General features: G+C 35.2%; 2 protein-coding genes across 9 annotated transcripts in view; one reads left to right on the top strand and one right to left on the bottom strand.

The window, feature by feature from the left end:
• LOC116305248 (uncharacterized) overlaps positions 1-15947 on the top strand; it is a 24453-nt gene extending 8506 nt beyond the window's left edge. For 3 of the 8 annotated variants that reach the window (XM_031715113.2, XM_031715115.2, XM_031715107.2), the window contains exons 2-18: positions 2534-2914; positions 3508-3578; positions 6881-6986; positions 7337-7430; positions 7722-7829; positions 9081-9129; positions 9592-9666; positions 10038-10093; positions 10457-10556; positions 10939-11037; positions 11194-11274; positions 11580-11718; positions 12261-12324; positions 12995-13293; positions 13655-13779; positions 14152-14562; positions 14746-15947. In XM_031715113.2, coding sequence (XP_031570973.2) covers positions 2692-2914; positions 3508-3578; positions 6881-6986; positions 7337-7430; positions 7722-7829; positions 9081-9129; positions 9592-9666; positions 10038-10093; positions 10457-10556; positions 10939-11037; positions 11194-11274; positions 11580-11718; positions 12261-12324; positions 12995-13293; positions 13655-13779; positions 14152-14562; positions 14746-15849 — 3204 coding nt within the window. In that variant the 5' untranslated portion in view covers positions 2534-2691 and the 3' untranslated portion in view covers positions 15850-15947. Of the gene's footprint in view, positions 1-1157; positions 1298-1376; positions 1500-2294; positions 2353-2533; positions 2915-3507; positions 3579-6880; positions 6987-7336; positions 7431-7721; positions 7830-9080; positions 9130-9591; positions 9667-10037; positions 10094-10456; positions 10557-10938; positions 11038-11193; positions 11275-11579; positions 11719-12260; positions 12325-12994; positions 13294-13654; positions 13780-14151; positions 14563-14745 lie in introns of those variants that run through there. The other 5 variants (XM_031715112.2, XM_031715111.2, XM_031715108.2 and 2 more) reach the window with 4 other exon arrangements.
• LOC116305249 (hyaluronidase-1) lies at positions 15039-20055 on the bottom strand. Its single transcript, XM_031715117.2, has 4 exons — positions 19639-20055; positions 19211-19359; positions 18262-18700; positions 15039-17875 (listed from the first exon to the last, which is right to left on the bottom strand). Exons 1-4 carry the CDS (start codon positions 19921-19923, stop codon positions 17537-17539), a joined length of 1212 nt encoding a protein of 403 aa, XP_031570977.2. The 5' UTR covers positions 19924-20055; the 3' UTR covers positions 15039-17536.

Below are 20055 nucleotides of genomic sequence, written 5' to 3'. Positions count from 1 at the left end.
GTTTATTTCACGCTGAACAAATATGGATTACTGGCGAACTGTGCGGTCATAGAGTCGTGGTTGTGCTAAATATTTTAGCGAGGTGGTAAAGAGAAATATGCCTAACCCTGGATTAATTTTTCTGCTTCAAAGCAATCGAAATCCTAATCGAAGTAGGTCCGATTATTTATTTTTAGCTTTTTCGATATATGAAAGCCCCATCTTATTTCCGGTTTCAGGAAAGAAAAAAATACGAGATAATTGTGAGAAAAAAATATGCTTAAATTGTTATATGTAGTTTTTAATTTTTTGACCTTAGTAATATAAACATGAAAAAAGTTTCGTTTGATGGTATATTAATATTTTTATTCAAAGTATTAATTATGTTTTGTTTTTGATTAACGTGCAATGTGATCTTTTTTTAAACCAACTTATACTTCATATTTTTCAACAATTTAGCCTCAAAGGTAAACAAACTTAGTGGTACCTGCACGTAAAATTTAAGGTTAAAAAAATGAGAACGAAAAAAATTACCACCATGGTCAGGCTGTATCTATTGTTGTAGGATATCAAACTCGTTTGAGCAATTGCTAAAAACAATACAATTCTGAATACAAAGGCCACGCGAGTTTTCAGGTTGAATGCGCGCAAACCGTCTTCTAAGATCGAGAGCTTACATTTACCATAATCTAATTTACCCAATATAAACTCAGTTATTTCTGTTCACTCAAGAATGAACAAAGGAGAATATGACATAATTCGGTTGGGTTGACGGTCAATTTTTCAACACAGGCGTCGATTTTGGGTGTTAAGCTCTGATTGACACAGCCCTATAGTGTTTACAGAATGAACTATGTCCATTTGTCAACGGGGTTATTATGAGATAGTAATAATTCAACAATGAAGGTGGGAAACACATATATGCCCTTGTAAAACTAACGCCCGCAACGAGGCATTGCAAACAACGATATTCACTCGCCTCGCTCCTGTAAGGATGTAGAGTGGGTTTCTTGTCGTTTTCGTAACGAAATGGAGCCTACAGTTAATATCAAAAGCCCTACTCGTACTTAAGTTTCTAATCAAAATAGTATTGCAGGTGTCATATAAGAGTTCACACATTTGGTTATAGTAAGCCAATCAGATTGCATGTCCCTGTCTCGTGTTACTTATCCCTTGTTCAATACCAATCACTCATACAATGCCTACATCTGCTATTCTATGGAGTCTCGCACCATGGCTCTCTTCTATTTCTCTTAAATAGTCAAAACCTGTGGTTTTAGACGATCTAGAACAAACACGAACCTAAAGCAAGTCAGAGGTAAGAAGTTTTAGGTTTTGTAGCGTTACACGATTCTTCAAAGACCAGGTTCGGTTGAGTGACTTTGAGCGTGCAGATTTCAGTGTCAAGATACATGTTAGTGACATTTGCCTAAATCGACCCCAGATGACCATAAAATTACTCCATAAAAATACCTCTGTACCACCAACGTGTACATTTTAACCAGCGTCAAGGTCTGAAGGTAAATTTGTTTGGTTTTGGGTAGGAATTTTGTGGAGTTTGTTTTTGAATTGAGTGAAGTAAACGGTTTGAGTACCGAATAGCTTGTCGAGACATTTCTTATGCTAATAACATTATTTACAACAGTCATATGTAATTTACCGTACATGTTATTTAGAGAGTATTTGCTATTAGCTACACAGTAAAGTGGACTTTATGCAGCGAATTTAGATAGGTATATTCACTCTACCGTTTAACGGTAAGCTCTAGTAATTTCTTTCTTTATTCAATTCGTGCATTGAATACCCTTTAGTGTCGAGAAGCGATTTTAACTCAAATCTTTACCATTTAAGTATTCGTTCAAAAACCGCTAATAATTACTGTCGAAATCTAAGATTTCTTTTAACCTCGGTCTACATTTGAAACTTTTTTTCACCACTCAAAGACATGCCTCACTTCGCAGATCAAATACTAGTAAGCTTAAATGTTTTAAAACAATAAGACTGATAGCCTTTATTTGTCCTTTTGGAAAACTCCTTCAAAAATCCCAAGATATCTAGAACTGAGACAGAGGTCAAGCAAAGCTAAACTAAAGTTTATCAAGCATTAAATTCAACTATACGAATCTGATTTTGAAGTATTTATTGATGATTGGAATCAAACGGTTTGGATGAACAACAATATGCTGGTGTGGTTTTTACTGTTCTCGTCTTTTGAAAAACATTGAATATTCGATCAGGCAAAACCCTCAAATAAGCTTAATACTCTCCAACTTTAAAACACTTTTAAATGTGCTTTTGTGTTCTATTCATCACAGATAGTTTTTACTGGAAATCGTGGTATATGGGACAGATTTTGAGGCAGTTTTTTCAAAAGTAAGAATTGTACTTCTCTAAACTTACGATTTCCTGACTACAAGTTTGTCTTTTGTGGTGACTAATTACGTGAATAAATTAAAAATTACATTCGCTGAAAGGTGTTGAAACTGCTGGACGCGATTATGTTCTACAAGTTATGAATTTAACCTTTAACAGTTATTTTATTCTATTTTCATAGGGTTCTGAGCAAATCTGATATAAATCGTGGTCCTCAAACCAAGTTTGAGAATCGTGTGGTGTTGTGAACAAAGGCAAAGACGGCGTGACGGATAATAGAGCCTCTGGATTACGGTGGATCGAGGAAAAACTAGACAATATTATTATCCCCAAAAGAGGATGAAACCAACTTCTTCCAATGGAATATTAGGAATAAAACGCACTGTTGATATGAATATGAACTCGAATATTCAAAGAGACGAAGATAAGCGAGGAGAACCTCTCAAATCACGACGCTCATCCAAACCCAAAGTGGAAAATTCTGAACCGAAAATTAATTTAGAAAACGCTGAAACTACGTTGAGTTTTACTTCAGAAGATGATGTATGCTATGAACCTGGAGGTAAGATATTGTTCTTTTTATTATCAGTAAAAGAATCGGAGGAAAAAATGGCTTTTCAAACTGTTCATATTGTGTTTATATTAATTTACTAGACCTGTTTGATAAACTAGACTTATCTTCCAAATGTCTGAGAATATTTTGGGGGTGTAATAGTAGTGTTTATTGGGGAAACAACTTTATAGTGATTATTATTTCTTTATAGATTTTTTTTTTTTCTTGCTCAAGGCTATGTTATTTGTTAGCGGGGACCTTTGAATAATTCTAAAGTTTTGGTTGCGATTATCAAATTTACATTCAAAACAATAGCCTTTCATTCAACCTTAAATCTATTAATACGTTCTCTAAACATTTAAGAATTCCACGGATTTTATGGATGTGATTTTAGGTGAGTTTTTTCTCAAGATTTGTAGAGGAAATTTAACGATATTTATTTGGCAACCTTTTAACTTGTAACAATAGGTGGCTCTTATTCAAACATAAGGTGTAGTACAAGAAAAATAAACACATTTCTCCCGTGACAGGTCGTATATTTTCCCTTTATTAGTTTAATAACCTTTCAAAAACATAACATTTTTCTCGTTTTCCCCCTGCAGATTGCGTCTATGTGGACAGTCAGAGACCCGATGTGCCTTTCTTTGTCTGCTCAATCAAAGAATTTCGTATGGTAGGTTTATATTGATTAGAAACCGGAATGGCTTGCGCGCGATAGAATATTCACATCGCTGATTTCCTAGTTGTCGCTTTCGTATGGTTGTCAATTTCAGTGGGTGTTGATAATTTTTCATATATGCGCCTAGTGACTTGTATTGGTAGGGTATTTATATGTTAAATCCATGAACAATTGGAATAAAATTGATATTGATTTTTTATCTTTAACAGTTTTTTTAAAAAATCTCGTATCTTTTTCGAACATTTTCGTGCAATTTTCTATCTTTTCTTGATAATTAAACTTCATTCGTGTCCATGGCATACCTACATATCAAAATAATGTATTTAAAGCTTAAGGAGTATGCAAAAAATGAAATTTGTTTTGGCAAAGGAAAGATGGTCATTCATTGTTTCAGTTGAATGATTTGTTATCTCTTCAAACGATGTTCAAAGTCTTGCTTTTTTGATGATGTTAATTGAAGTTATAACCTATAGGAAGGAGTATGTCGTATGGGATCCATAAAATGCATACAAGAGAGAAAGATCACTATAGTTAAGTGGTTTTGTTGTGTAGATCCAACAGTGTGGTTTTCTAAATTATTGATGAATTTTCAATTACACTGTTTAAACTGGTTGTACCAAGCGTAACGAGAATACATGAGAAAACACTGCGCCCAACAATGCACTACATATTCTTCTTCATCCTGATTTTTATCTATTCCTTTTGTAAAATCCATCAGAGATCTTATAAATTAATCATTAATTTCAAAGTTAATTGACAGAAATAATAAAAACAAACAATTTATTTTGAAAAAACATGGTATGTTTGGTTATTTAATTTTAGTCAAAATATTGAATTCCTGTTTAGGATTTTATTGCGTTTTCTCATCAAAAAAAGTGCCATTTAGCTGATTTTAACTGTAGTATATCTTTAATTGATCTAGTAGGAACATTTGTTTTCAACCTTCTTTTTTAAGCTATTGGCTTTCTTTATGTGACGTATATAATATATGAGATCAAGTTTCAAAACCATCGTTCATGTTTTTGTAGCCAAAAAGTTCACATCATTTGTAAATAAAGATCTTAAAATGATAGCTGTGAATAAATATAAGGATGAAGCAAATTATAATTTTCCTTTGCAAGAAAACAAAGTTCTTTTAACAAGTATATTCTACTGTACATCATACAGTGAAATTCCTTAATGCTTTTATTTCTTGGTTTGAAAGCGTTGTAACTTCAAAAGTTATTAGGTGAATATATGTATTATATATAGGAATTATTCATGTCTATTCAGAGTATTTCTTAATTCTTTTCATATTCCTTTTCACTTCTATTTGAAAGTATAATCTTATAATTAATACTGATTGAAGAACTTACACCACAAGTATTTCAAACTCAACACATGCTTTTCTAATCTTTGGGGCTTGGCTGTACTATGTGGTAAATTGTAATCATTTCATTGTATATGTCAAGTTCTGTGGTTGGGATACATATATTAGTGGATAGATGAAGGAAGCCACAAACGCCTGACAGATTGGCAGTTCTCTGACAGTTCCATCCTATCATCTATTCTTAACTTCCCTTTCGCTTTTAAGCAACTGTAACATTTTGACAGCAGACTTCAAAGCATTAAAGTGATTTGATTTAACCTGTGAAAATATAATACTTGTTAATTTATAATACTCAAATAGACACAAGAAAATGATTGATATAAGATCTACTAACTTCTATATGTCTAGTATAAACTATTTCATAAGTGAAGTAAAATCACTATATACTTTATGTTATGTACCATTTGAATAACAACATATCATTGTCCCCTTTTACAAATCATTTATTGTTTTATTGCAATACAGCAGTATTGTTTTCAAATCCATTCATACTTTTAATAAATGCCATCAAATATGATTTTAAAGTTTCTTAGATATCAGAAGAGAAACAGTCATTAAATCTAAGACATCCGTAAGCTTAAAAAGTAGATTTTTATCTTTATACGATTAATCTTTTGCTCAAAAAAGAAATTGCTAAAAACTGTGATTGAAAACCATCTCTTTAATTTATTCAGAGTGTAAAGAAAATGGGTTATTGTTGTTTTAGTTATTATGCAAGTTGAATTTTTTTTCAAAATGCACTTGATAAAAATTTCAAAAACATTTTTGAGACTTGCCTTAGTTGCTAAGGTAACCAAAGAGACTCCAAATTTATCATTACAGTTGGACACTAAATAATAATTTGTTTAGCATCATTACGGAAGATAATGATCTAGGAAATTTTAATCAATGTATTGCTGTCTTTACCTTTTTAGTAAACCTTTACTTGTCATATTTTTATTACGAAGAGATAACTAGCTAAAAACTAGTAAAAAATATTTTTATTACGTTATGTATATACTTAAATTCAATTTCATTTAATCCAATTTCATTGAGTTGTTTGTACAAAAATCGATATAAGAAGATTATGAGAAAAGTTACGAGATTGCTCAAAATGATATTGAAAAAACTGCAAGATAAATCAATTTTTTCCCTTCTATATGTGTATGAGATAAGCAAATTGTTCATCCCTCAATAAGGAACTGAATCCAGTTGTTTTATATCATAATTATTGTTTTAATACACATCATTATCATGATTTTAATTGTTTTTAAAGTAAATTCAATTTTGAAGAAGTTTATTACTGGGTATGACAGAAATGTTATTACTGGTACAACAGAAATATATTCAAAAGCTGCTATTATTACCATTTTGCTAGTTTTTTCTTTGACAAAGATAAATGACATTGTTATGTTATACACTCTACTGAATCAGATATTGTTGATAGTTGGCTTTCACTTTTATGGTATTTATTATATACACCTGCAATAGATATGATGTTTTGTCCTGCTGAGTAGTAGCTAGAACCACCCACAAATTTTCAATTTCTTGGCTTGAATTCTGAATGCATTCATTGAAATTAAAATAGTTATTAGCTAATATATAATTTTTAAAAATTAAAAACCTTTCCATGTAGATGGATTGCAGTTAAACGTACTCTCTTGCCCTAACAGGAAGTGCTATAATACTTATACCACACTTATTTCACAATATACCCTCCTCAGATCCTCCCTACCACTTAGAAATATTGACTTCCACTCCATTGAGGAGATAGAATTTTCTGGAACTGTTCAATATTTAGTACTCACCTATATTATACCATACCATACAAAAATATCAGCTTCATGATCAACTGTACAATATATATAATATGCTAATATTTTATATATTATTTTATTTATGCATGTGAACATGAGCTAATTTCTTAATTAATTAATTTTTTCAACAGAGTAAGCGTGACAACCTTGTTGTTACTGTGCGCTGGTATTATCGCCCATCTGAAGTTCCTGAGTCGGTCTATCAGCTACTTGTGCAAGACAGAAATACAGAAAATGGTAAGCTAATGACCTTTGGATGATAAATTTGAACCATTATTGATATAGTGATTAATGAATAAGTCCAAAACAAGATTATAGTTGCTATATACAATGAAACCAGTGCTTTAACATGCAATATGTGCGTTATAAATAGAAAAGAAAAGTTAATAAGGAACAACAATAACAAAATGAGGAAAGAAATCCACTTGAAAGGAGAAATCCTTTTCTTTCCTTCTAAGAAATAATTCAAAATGAAGCACTGGAGGATTTTTAATTTTTTCCCCAAAAATGTGCATTTTGAATAAGATATCAAAAAGTAAGAATCAAATTTCTTCATGGAGTAATCGAGGAATTAATTTTTTTTACAGGTTCTAGTGATCATATTCTTGAAGAAGAGTTGGTCAAGGAGAGAGAGTTGTTTATTTCCGATGCCACAGATGTATATCCCGCTCACGCATTAAGGTACAATATTGCAATCTTATTATTGAGAGTATTAGTATATGATATTATTGAATAAACTCATGATGAGTAATTATTGTTTGGTAAAAGATGATACTTCTCATCACACCAAGTCTGGCCAGAATTGGAACTTTACCAGCCAAAGCTTTGCCTTGTCGGTTATTTTAACCAGTAACATTAAGCCAAACACAAGATATGATGAAGCTAAAACTAATTTAGCTGGTCATAATGACCACAGACTAGCATGACTTGCCATTATATTTATAGGAAAAATTATTTACTTATTTATTTCAGAGGCAAATGTAAAGTCCGTCCATTTGTGGAGTTGGCTGATAATCTTAAGGAGTATATTTCTAAAGATGATACATTTTTTTATGTTCTTGGCTATAACCCAGAAACAAGGTAAGTGAAGGTGCTTTGTGCAGCCTCTCACCAGTGTGACCTGGAATTGAATCTTGTTGTCATATGTTAGTAGAGTTGTTTTCGATTAGGAATGAGGGCCACAGGTGTGTTAGCCACTGACTATTAAGTGCTACCCTCATGAAAAAAGGAGGTTTGGTGGTTCTCTCCTGTGCTTCAAGGATTCTCCTCAAAGATCAACCTCTAAATTATAATTTGGTCTTGGGCTTTCACCTTGTTGGAACCTTGCTCTAGCAGTGATTGTCACATGCTGTAGTACAACAGCCAAAGCTTTATATTAAGGGAAAAGAGTATGACTTAATAGCCTGTGGCTAACAAACCTGTGGCCCTAGCTTGTTCCATGATTGAATTGGAATATAGAATTTGATTTTGTGGAAGGAGAAAACTGGAAAACCTGGAGAAAAATCAGAAGTTTATGTCTTATATAGGAATAAAAATTATTTTAGGTGTACCATTTTATTCGCCTTAAGACAACCCAGAAAAAAGTTTTTTTTTACATAGTGATACAAAATTTTATTTCAAAGTACAGTCCAGTCTGTAGCTCCACAGAATTTAATTTTAAGTTTCTAACTGCTTAACAAAAAGACACCGGTCAGGAATTATCCTTACAGCACATGGTTTCTCATGGTATTGTATTCATTGTTCAAATATAATCTTCTCAAACCATTGCAACTGGTACTATGTGCGTATTTATATAGTCTTATTCAAAATCTGTGCATGTGTATTAACGGAAAATGTCAATGCATTTTGACATCTATTACCTGTTACTGGTGCTCTATTCAATGATAGACATCCCTTAGTTAAACAAGTGTCCTGACTAAGTGCATGTATCAATAGCATTTCTCAGCAGGCTACGTACTTGTCTTTAAAGATGAGTGACATTTCTTTGTTCCATTTCAAAATTCTTAATGATAAGAAATTCATATTTTTTCTAATCCTACGTCAATAACTAATAAAAAGCTTCTTGGATAAATTTGTACTAGACTCAGTAACAAAAACATTTTGCCAAGTTTCATTGACACCAAAATATATTCAATTCATTTGCAAACACTATATTTACTTCAAACTTGGTAAATTTCTTTTATTGTACCAGTAAAAATACAAAAATGACCAGGTTTCTACATGTACCTGTAAAACTAAAAACGAAATGTTTTGAAAAAACACATCTGGGTTTTAAATTATATTTTGTGAAATTTGTATTAATCAGTTGAAATTCTTTTGTGCTGTGTGTAGGAGACTGGCCAATACTAAAGGAGAAATCAGAGTTGGACCAAGTCATCAGGTAGGTTGTCCTATATAAATTATGATTTATTCATCAAATCTTTTTAATGTTTTTTTCTTTAATATTTTACTTTAAAACTTGAATTGCGTAGTTCCAAAAATTATCCATACCCATCCCCCACCCCCCCACGGAGGAATTTTTCTAAGACCCCCCCCCACCCCACCCCCAGAAATTCCAGTTTTCTTCCATACAAACTCTGTAATTTTTGGTCTTTCTCTGACCCCCCTACTCTTCGGAAATCCCGAATTCCTTTGTGGGGTGGGTATGGATAATTTCTGGAACTACATGTTTAGAATTTAGAAACTTTTAAGCGTTTTTTTTTTCAAACTTTTAAAATCAATTAAATTTTAATTGTGGAACAGCTACTGGACTGATGATGATAAAGATGACAATGATTAAGATTATTCTCTAGTGTGACTATTGATAATTGTTTTGTATTTAATATTATTGCGTCTTCTTTAGGCTGTACTTCCAGAATGCAAGGAGTATGTTCCTGATGAAAATGACTCCAAAACTGAAACAGCTCGTGAAAAGCTGGTGAGTTATTTTGTTGTTTTCTTTTGTAACAGCACAGTTAATTAGCATGTACCTGTTGATACAAACCTTCATTACGGGTCAGACATTCTTTAGTAACTGAGCAAAATTCTCTGGCTTACACTACAATGATCTTCTATTATTTCAAAACTGAACAAGATGCCTACCTTTCTTTACATTCATCAGGAATATTGATGCCATAATAACACCAATCAAGATTTTTTTACCAACATGATTTTAAATTATTTGTCAAAATTCTCTCTCTACCGTTCTTAAAAATATTGCATTCTTTTAGAAATTGAATTAGATTTGAATAAAGCTAACTGGGTTTCATTTCTCATTCATTTCTCATTCATTTACTTTTTCTATCCCAGGTTTGGAGTCCCATACTAGATGACTATGACTTGATGATGTATCTTAGGGCATCCAGGTAATATATTAATAGTAATAATATATTATTTATAGTTTATAATTTTCAATATATTTATATATTGTGCAGAGGCTTTGCACCATCACGTGATGGCAGCCATGACAGGAGGCAGGAACAATCAAATAAGAATTAACTGGTTTACATGAGAAAGAATCCATTTTCCCAGGGAAAAGAGACTATTACTATTGTTGTGCCCCCTGGCACCATCACCTATTAATTTTCACGTTGAACATTCAAAGAGTGATAGCTGGTTCTTCCCAGCCAGAGGCTCATGATGCAAATTATCTCCTAATTTATTATCTCCTTCAGTTTCGTCGGTAAACAAGAGGTTAATACTAAAATTTGATGTGTGTTTTTTTCTAGGAGTATGGCACAGTATGCAGGGATGTGTAACGGTGGGACACCAGAAGACGGCTTTAGGGCCATGTCACAAGATGCTACTACAAGCAATGCTCTTGACTTGGTAAGAAATTTTTAAAAAGTCAGTCTCGAATAATCCTACAAGCTGACAAGCTACCACTGGGCACTACCACTAATGCTGGTCGCCATTTTGATGGTACTTTTCTCAACTTTTCAAAAGTATTTCTTAGATAAATTATTTGTTTCTTCATACATTTTCTACACATTTTGAATAAATATATTTTTAAAATATTTTCTTTTGATGACGAATGTCTCCAAGGCACATGTTTATGGCGTATAAAGATTCGATTGCCTGGCTTGTGGAGGTCAATTATGATAAAGTTCTTCAGTTCTGAACTAGTGATTTGATTGTTCATCATAAATACCATTTACATGTATGTTAATTGTTTTATTATGGTAATATTTTATAATGCTATCTATTTTAGTTACATGAAAGCAGTTATGACTGTGCAAAGGCTTTACAAGCCCTCGTCAAGAAACCATATCCTAAGGAACTGAGAAAAAAGTGGACAGAAGATGATATCGTAAGTAATCTGCATTTTCACACATCCATTCATTCACTCGTCCATGGATCAATTCATCTATCAAACCATCCATACAGTCAAGTTCACCTATCCACCCATCCATCCATTCTTTCAACTACCAAAAATCTTCACTAATGCATTTTTTTTTGTTAACAGAAAAAGTTTGTTAAAGGTCTTCGTCAATTCGGCAAAAACTTTTACAAAATTCACAAAGAACTATTAAACCACAAGAAAACCGTAAGTACATTATTCATCCCATCTCATTTATCTTGTTCCATGTCCGAGGATCCTGCGAGGACAGGTGCCTAACGGAAATGGTATGAAACCTTCTATGATATTATATGTACTGCATGAAAATCAGAATACCACCAAACCAGGAATTCAGTGAATGTGTGGATATCAGAAGCATATTTGTTGGGTGTCCATTATTTTCGTACGAAGAGGATTGCCTTTTTGGATTTTCCAGGAAAAAATAATCAGAGTACTGGGCTGTGTATGATATTTGCAAAATCTAACATTAATTTTTGTTCTTTTTTCCACAGAGTGAACTAGTTGAGTATTACTACATCTGGAAAAAATCTCATTCTGCCGTCAGCTCCAGGCCTCACAGAAGACGCCGTCATAATGTCCTTAGGCGTAAAGCATGCACTAGAAGTAGTAGAAGTACCTCTAACGAATTCGGTAGGTGAACATAGTAATGGTAGAGCAAATCCTGTACGACGTGAGAAATAATAATTTACAATTGACCTGATCCACCGTTTCCCCATTTCAGATCACTCGTCACTCCCTAGGGTATCATTTCTTTGTTTATCAGTTGTGCATGTGAAGACACATGAATATAGATACAACTCAAACAAAGAATCTTGTTATCAAGAAAAAGGCACGTGCTCTGAAATAGGCAAAACATTACATTAGATTTGGTCTATTGCATGCACAGTGATCATCTAGTGCAATGTAATTGGTTCAAAAGATGTGACTTTTCTATTATTTTGCTGTCACATGACATTGCATGTTTTCAATGGCTTTCGCTCTGAATCAGTAAAACAAGTTGAATACTGCACAGACCAATTGCAATACTTATTGATAGTTGTGTGCACATGCATGGAGCAGACTTTTTACTAGGGAGAAACTACAGATGTCAGCCTTGTGGACGTTGCTATTAGGCATATTGCTTGAATACACACACACATATAATGACTTGTTTTCTTGTTATTTTATTTTAGTGGATCTGACATCTTGCAGCGAGGATGATTATGACAGTGACGACAGCACAGAACGTGATCTTAGGTAAACCAAAGTGTTCATTAATGCTTTTCACGCTTGCCAAGAAAAGCCTTCAAATAAGCCTGAAGCGAGATGACGTTTTACCCCCGACTCTATACCATAATAGTTTTTTAAATTCTTTCATATTCAAATTTTTTATTCCTTAGAGAATACAGGAACAATAGTCATAATTAAAGAACAAAAGCAATGTGAGAAAAGGATTATGGTCTAGAGACAAGGGTAAAATGTCATCTCGCTTCAGGCTTATTTGATACCCTGAACAATCTCTGGGCTGATCTAAGTCAGGGCACAGCTAAATCACAGATCAAAACCTGAAACAACCTCTGAGCTGATCTAAGTCAGGGCATGGCTAACTCACAGATCGAACCCTGAAACAACCTCTGGGCTGATCTCAGTGATCAGGGCATGGCTAACACACAGATAGAACCCTGAAACAACCTCTGGGCTGATCTAAGTCAGGGCATGGCTAACTCACAGTTCAAACCCAAAACAACCTCTGGGCTGATCTAAGTCAGGGCACAATTAACTCACTGTTTGAATTGGAATTTAGCAGGTTTGGTTTTGCACGTGGAGGAAGGAAAATCGGAGAACCTGGAGAAAAACCCTTGAACAAGGAAAAGAGACCTACTCAACAGATTATACTCACATATTAATATTATGTTTATCATTTCAGTCTGTACTGTTGTCGCCATTGCTATACTAACAATTCCCGTAGCTGGCACCATGGTGGATACAACAAGGTCATCTTGTGCACCGATTGTAGGGTTTTCTTTAAAAAATATGGAAAATTGCCTCCAATTGAAGACGAGCGCAAACCTCCTTCTTTCATGTTCAAGTCGGACTTCAAGGAGACAAGAGATGATGATCCATGTTGGACTAACGGGAAACTTCTACGCAGCAGAAGAAATATGCCAATTGTTCAGAGTACGCTGCGATCTGGTAGAAACAAGACCTCAAGTCCTGTAGAGTCAGGTGTGTGGTTTGTCACAGATTGTTTTTTACACGGTTTCCTTCCCAATTGTAGCCAGCTGGGTTCCAGAGGGATTTTTTCATGGATTTAGTAAATTACCCTGGAGCCCAGGGTATTTCCGAGGAAATTTAGTTTTTGTCTTTTCATTTTCCTAATAGATCTTTTTACCTTGGACGTATTGTTTTATAAATTCCATAAAATTTGTCATTCTCTTGAGAATAAGATTCGTTTGAGTCGTATCCATATTTATGGGGACATTTACTCAAAGAAATGATACTCTAGGAAATGACACATGGTCTGAAATGTGTTTTGTTGATTTTTATTTGGTCATCCCCCTAACTTTATATAAATTTATCATAACAGTGAATACTCCAAGGAACTCACCAGTTAATGGTCGCCGCCCAACCAGGATAACAAAACCAGCATCACCTTCAGATGGAAGCACAAGCAGCACTGGCAGTAGCACCAATAAAGACAAAAATAGAAAGGTAGAAAACAAGTCTAGCTTCAAGGGCGGATCCAGCAACAATTTTAGGGGGGCTAATTGAGTTTGGAGGGGGGGCTAATTTCTTCCGTCAACACAATGAAAAACAATAGAAAAAGCATGTAATTTTTCAGTTTTGTTTTGTTTTGTTTTTTCTGCTGAAGGGGGGCTGCAGATGCTTCAGCCCCCCTTTGCCCCCCTCCCCCCTGGATCCGCCTTGAGCTTTTCAAGCATTTTCATTATTTTTGCTTTTTGAGGACAATTTTATTTTGTCGGAAATTTTCGAAAGAGGCGTTTTGAGACAGTAAAAGAATGAGGTGCACATGACAAATTTTTTCTAGGCTTTGATGGTAATGTTTTTGGATTTGAATTGTAGATCAAAGGCAGGAAGAACAAGAAGCGTGCCCTCGAACAGTCAGCTGAAGATTCCAGTGGCAATAAACGAAAAAAGCAACAAGAATCGGACGAAGAGCCGCAAGAAGACGCCAGTGATACAAGCAGTGTCACTGGAAGGGACAGTGCTGTTCCAGGGGACTTTGACGCAAGAAGTGAATGCAGTAACACAACAAACAATGATGATAATAGTAGCACACGGTCTGATTCACCCTTAGTCCTTCCTATTATCGATAATCTTCCAGCTAAGTTCAAGAGAGTAGGATCTGGGGAAGAGAATCGTAGCTGCGCGCGCACTGATGTCGTTTTTGTTCATCCCGAGAAGCCGAAAGTCAAGGAAATTTCTAAACATACCGAATCATCTACCTCTAAGTGTTCACCGACCAAAACAGAGGTTAGTACCAGGAACTACTTGAATAATTTTTTTAAATCTTGCTTTCTGATTGGTTGGGGCACATTCTATACGACAGCACACAGCATGGAATTTTGAACTATTTCTTCAATGTAAACTGCCGCACATCCTGTTCACCATGTTCCGTTATTATTTTACCTGATAATAGTTTTGTGATTTTCATAGGCTTTGGAAACATCTTCAAGCCGAGAGCAACCAACTACTTCACGCCAGTCTCCCAAGACCATTCCAGCAACTGTTACATCACATTACGAGTCGGCGTTACGCAACATGATGGCTGGTAACCCAGAAGGGTACTCAGTGTACCCTAATGGCCAAGCCATGCTTCCTCATGGTGTTACTATACCAGGATACCCTGAAGGAGCTATTGATTATAGAATACTTCCATATATGTATCAACAAGGCGTTTTGCCTGAGAGTAGAGAGAATGCTGCAAAGTTTACGGAAGGTTTTGAACAGTGGTATGCTCCATATCGTATGGCACATACGCAAGATGGAAGGCACTACCTACCGGGTTACCAACTCCTTGGCCGAGGAGCTGAACAAAGTGCGCTGGCCTCACGGAATCTCACACCACAGTCTCAAGCTCATGAGGCTATGATGAAAAATGCTTCATCAAGTAGGACTCTTGTTTTAGATCCAACGACTGGTTATCCTGTGCCTTTAGGAAGTCTACATTCTCATTCGCATATGCACACACATTTTCATATTCATCCGCTGGAACAACAGCAAATGCAGGCTCAAGCAGCAGCAGCAGCAGCAGCAAACATGGAACGTGCAGCATACTTCCAGGCACAAACACCACAACATCCGGGTATTGTATGGAGAAATCAGCAGTTGCTTTGGCAACATCCAGAACTCATGCAACTCCAGGCAAATGCAATGATTTCCCCTGGGGATGAACATCCACATGCCACTTCTATTCATGGACTCGGCTCGACTCCATTAGACCGACAGCTTCAACAACATGTACTACTTAATCAACACTCAAAGTATCATCACCATTCAGCCTTACAGCAACAAATGCTGCAAGAGCAAGAAGAAAGCTACATTAGACATCTTAGACATCAACAAGAGCTACAAATGAAGCAAAGACTTGAAGATGGTGCCACTAGTGAGTTATACTTATCGAATATTCTTAGAAAGGACAGTAGAAATCTCCAAAGTCCCTCACAGTTGGATAATGTAGTCAAGAAAAGTCTTGAAAGTACTGGGGCTTATGTATCTCCGACCAAGAAGCCTGTCACTATTGACCTTTCAGAGGATTAATGAAGTTTATTTATCCACCGAAATGTTCTCAGAGGGAGACTGGTGCCCTACTCTTCTCGCTTATGCCCAGAATAAAATGCGGGACATGTTCAGCACCAGTCTTTTCTGTTATTACTACATCTGATTGCTGGGTATGAGGTTTTAAATCATTGCAACGGAAAGCAAAGTTTGGGGAACAAATATCATTTTTATACCAAGGGCTTATTCTTCTTTTTTTTTTGTATACAATGACGCTGTTTTTGAGACCTTAACCTTGTGACTTTAACCTTTTTGTACTTTAACCTTATTTTTCATAGTTCATTTGTTTCTTTTCAAATTTCAAAACTGAAAGAAAAGAATTTAAATTCTTTTTATACACGTCAGGATTTCTGCGTAATTTGTGCTCCCCTTGGCTTGAAAAGGAAGAATTTATGGATTTTATTAACAAGAGGCATGGTAGAGTACCTTTGGATCCCTGATATGTAGTCAGACTAGTACTAGTATTAGTTTTACTAGTTTTACTATCTGATTTATCCAATGCGTGATCTCAATATGTCTTTCACTTTCAGCCAATCAAATTGCAAGGAGAAACATTTTCCTAAGAGCAGATTTTCTATGAGTGGAAAACAGCATATATAGCTTTTGAATGGCTTCTGTATTGCGATTGGGTTGTTTCTTATCTTTGAGCTATTTGATTGGTTAAAAGCGAAAACCATCTAAGAGTCATTACCTTTTGCCTCAAAAGTCATTCATACAAATTCTGCCTTTTTTTTGTGACATTTCGATATTTTGGATCGAAAAAATGTTTACTTCAATGACAATGTGTAAAAAATATATATTTAAAGGGAATTCAAAGATAATAATTTATTGTGCAACTGGCTTAGTTGCATAAAAGATATACGACATTGATTTTGATTTGGAATTAACTGTTCATAATGCAAGATACATTCAAGGTTTAAAAAAATTCTAAAATTCTTAAGACATTTAGATATTATTGGTAATTTGAGTTAAAGATTATATATAAAGTACAAAGAAAGTTTTTCAAAGTTCTTTAGTTTTTGTAAATAGAGATATTGATTTTACGTACGGCAAGTGTTTACATTATCCATATATCCTAAAAAAACGTTGTAAACGTTGTTCCTTTTTATGTATTTGAATTTTCCGAGTTTATTTTTTTGTATTTCATATCCATGCCTCTGATATTGTTCAAATTATTTTTTCTGAAAAACTACACATTCTGTCCTTTTTTTGTTTGGCAAACTTGACGTCATTTAGGACCAAACGTTTAAGCCGAATTTTATACGTTTCAATATACAATTGACAGTATTCATACAAAACAAGTTATCATATTGTACATAAACTCAAGACGTGTGGAAAACATTAAATAGAACATTAAAAATTACAAAATTTAGTGTTATTTGGTAATGGTACTCTAGCTTCCTTCCTCTCATTCATTTTCCCCCTTCTCTCTCCTTTCTCTCTCCTGTACTATTCCTCTACTTTCTTCTCTTCAAATGTCTCGCCTTCTCCTCTCTCATCTCTTCCTCTCATTCCCATCTTTTCTCCCTTTATCCTCCCTCTCCTCTTTTCCTTCACACTCATTCTCCTTTCAGACCTTTTTCCATTTTCACTTTTTTCCCATTTCATTTCTTACCTTCCCTCCTTCCTTCCCTTTACCATTTTTCACTCTCTTTCAGTAACCAACCATTTAGAAGGTAGATTTTTCACATGTCTTGCCTGTCCATCCATCTCTACATATACACTCCAAGAATGTCCACTTCTCTTTCAGCCCCAACAGAACATTCTTTTCGTAACTATTGACTTCTTCTAGTCTAAACCGGCACCTTCCATGTGAACCAGTACAGTACTCATTACCACAGTCTTGGGCAATCTCATTCAATGTTTGCACTAAGGGACCAAAAAACTCGGCAATGTAGTTACTTAGTTGGATGCAAAAGTCTTTGTTTTTGTCCTCTGACGAGCCCCAGATAACTACCCCAGATGAAGCCAACTCTGCCGATTGGGTAACAGTGGCATACATGTCTGCCTATATGTTTAGAAAAATGATGCATGTAAAACTGTTATGTAGCACAAATAGTTCTGATTGGTCAACAACTGCGCTGCATTAGTGAATTGAGCACAGTTGCTGAGGTTATCCAGAAGTGCATCCTGCATTTCAAAAAAAAAAAATCCATGCAGAGGAATTTGAAATTTCCGGTTTTAGACCACATGGTCATTCCCTAAAGAATAAGATTGTTCATTTAAATTGTATCCATAATCATGTGTCTTCTCTTGTGCAACTGTTAAACAAAGAAATGATACTCTAGGGAATGAGATGTGGTCTGAAATGGGAAAATATGCCCAAAGGAAAGAGGTTTATTGTAAGGCTTTGCAGAAATATATCTTTAGTAGGGCTTTTCCATATTCTCTCACCTTGTTCAGAAACATTTCAGATAATGCGTAGACAACTCTCACATATGGGAATACAGGAAGACGATGTTCATTGTCAATCTTGGCCACACGAAATGATTCCAGGATATTACCCTTGGCATAGCTTGTCTTGTTGTATTTCAAATTTGGTGACAAATAAATGGATGGGAAAATAACTGTGCTTGAGTTGAATAGCCATGACAGCTGATCATTCTGTTCTATTGTCTTCTGACTGCATTCATATGAAGGAAGTCTAGTATTGTAGCATCGAGGAAACCCATAGTATCCCCAGAGAGCTTTAGGGCGTACACTACGAGCAGTCATGATTGTACCTTGCATGTATTTCATTGCTGCGGTTTCAAATTCTTTCCTGGCTTCAGTTTCTATCTGTTGTTTAGACCAAGATGGATGCTCCTTTCGTACTAAATTCATTGACTCATTTCTTTAAAAAAGAAAGTTTTCATTCAAAAATTCTTGCAGTAATGAACAGATGCCAATCCCAGCATCCTCTAGGAGAGTAAGAGGCCATTCATTTTTCACCTGCGAGGGGCAGGCCATTAGAGGGATCACGGCCGGGGGGGTCTAAATTTGATAATTTGAGTCGCACAGCACTTTCAAAATAAACAGAATGGAAAACAATGGAGGGGCATTTTTTCTGCAAAATGGAGAGATTCAAATTTCTTGTGCGAGTCAACAATCAAATCCCACTTCCTCTCCCTTCCAATAATAATAATAACGGGGTTCTTATATAGCGCATTTACATGGTCTCAATGCGCTTCACAATCATGACCAATTAATCCCTGAATAGAAATTTTTTGACTGGTCAGCACATAGTGATCAGTGTTTGACCACCATTTTGGATTAGATAACGAGATCTAAAGACTTTTATCAGCTGATTGAAACCCAGCAATGACAAGATTTACTACAAACAGACATCCACTCTATAACTCACCTGTACAGAGATAGATGGTCCCAGTTTCTATCAAATATTGGCCTCCATTTTTCCCAGTCTATTATCGCTAAACCTTGGTAATCAACATCTGGTATAAACATCTGAATATCACTGGTGACCTTCTGCAGATGACTGTCAAGGTTGCCTAACTGAATAAAGAAATATCTACATTAAATATTTCCTTTTTACTTACCAGAGCATCCTCGCTTACTTTCCTGCGGTGAGTTACCCGCTGGGGTCAGAAGGAGACTGGTTAGAAGATTAGGGGAAAAAATAAAGACATGCCGGCATTGCTGCAGGTGTCTGTCCAATCTTGACCCAGGGTCCTCCAGTGCCTTCCTGCCTGACAAAAAAGCTGGAAGACTCTGGGCTTGAGACTGTGTCCATTATCAACTGGGGCTTGCATGTAAAGTACATTATAAACTAACCTGAGGTAGTCCCCCATTCAAAGGAGTGCCATCATCATCATAACAGGGCCATAAACCAAATGTTGGATTAAAAATATTTATGAATTCCCCATGGAAGATTTGTTGATCATTGTGAACTATGCCATATTTACTCAATTGTAGGTCAACACCCCATTTCTCTTTGCAACTTTCTGTTGGAGCATTCCACATAGGAATAAAGTTCGAGTTTGGAAGAGATGGCCCGTTGAATTCAAATGCAAAATTCTTCACTATGAAAGCAAATATTATGACGATTTTCAAAAACATTGTACAAAAGCTTTTTATAAAAAAATAGATTATGTCAGCTGTCAAATCTCTTATGTCTTCCGCTTTTGTAGGTCTGGGCAACCTGTCGGCAACCTGGGCTCTACACGTTCGTTTATTTCTCGGAGAATATTC

The sequence above is a fragment of the Actinia tenebrosa genome, unplaced genomic scaffold (assembly GCF_029948245.1).
Source record: "Actinia tenebrosa isolate PJP-AT-01 unplaced genomic scaffold, QUT_ActTen_1.0 PGA_scaffold14__42_contigs__length_11649687, whole genome shotgun sequence".
NCBI lineage: Eukaryota > Metazoa > Cnidaria > Anthozoa > Actiniaria > Actiniidae > Actinia > Actinia tenebrosa.
This window is presented reverse-complemented; position numbering and strand designations above follow the sequence as displayed.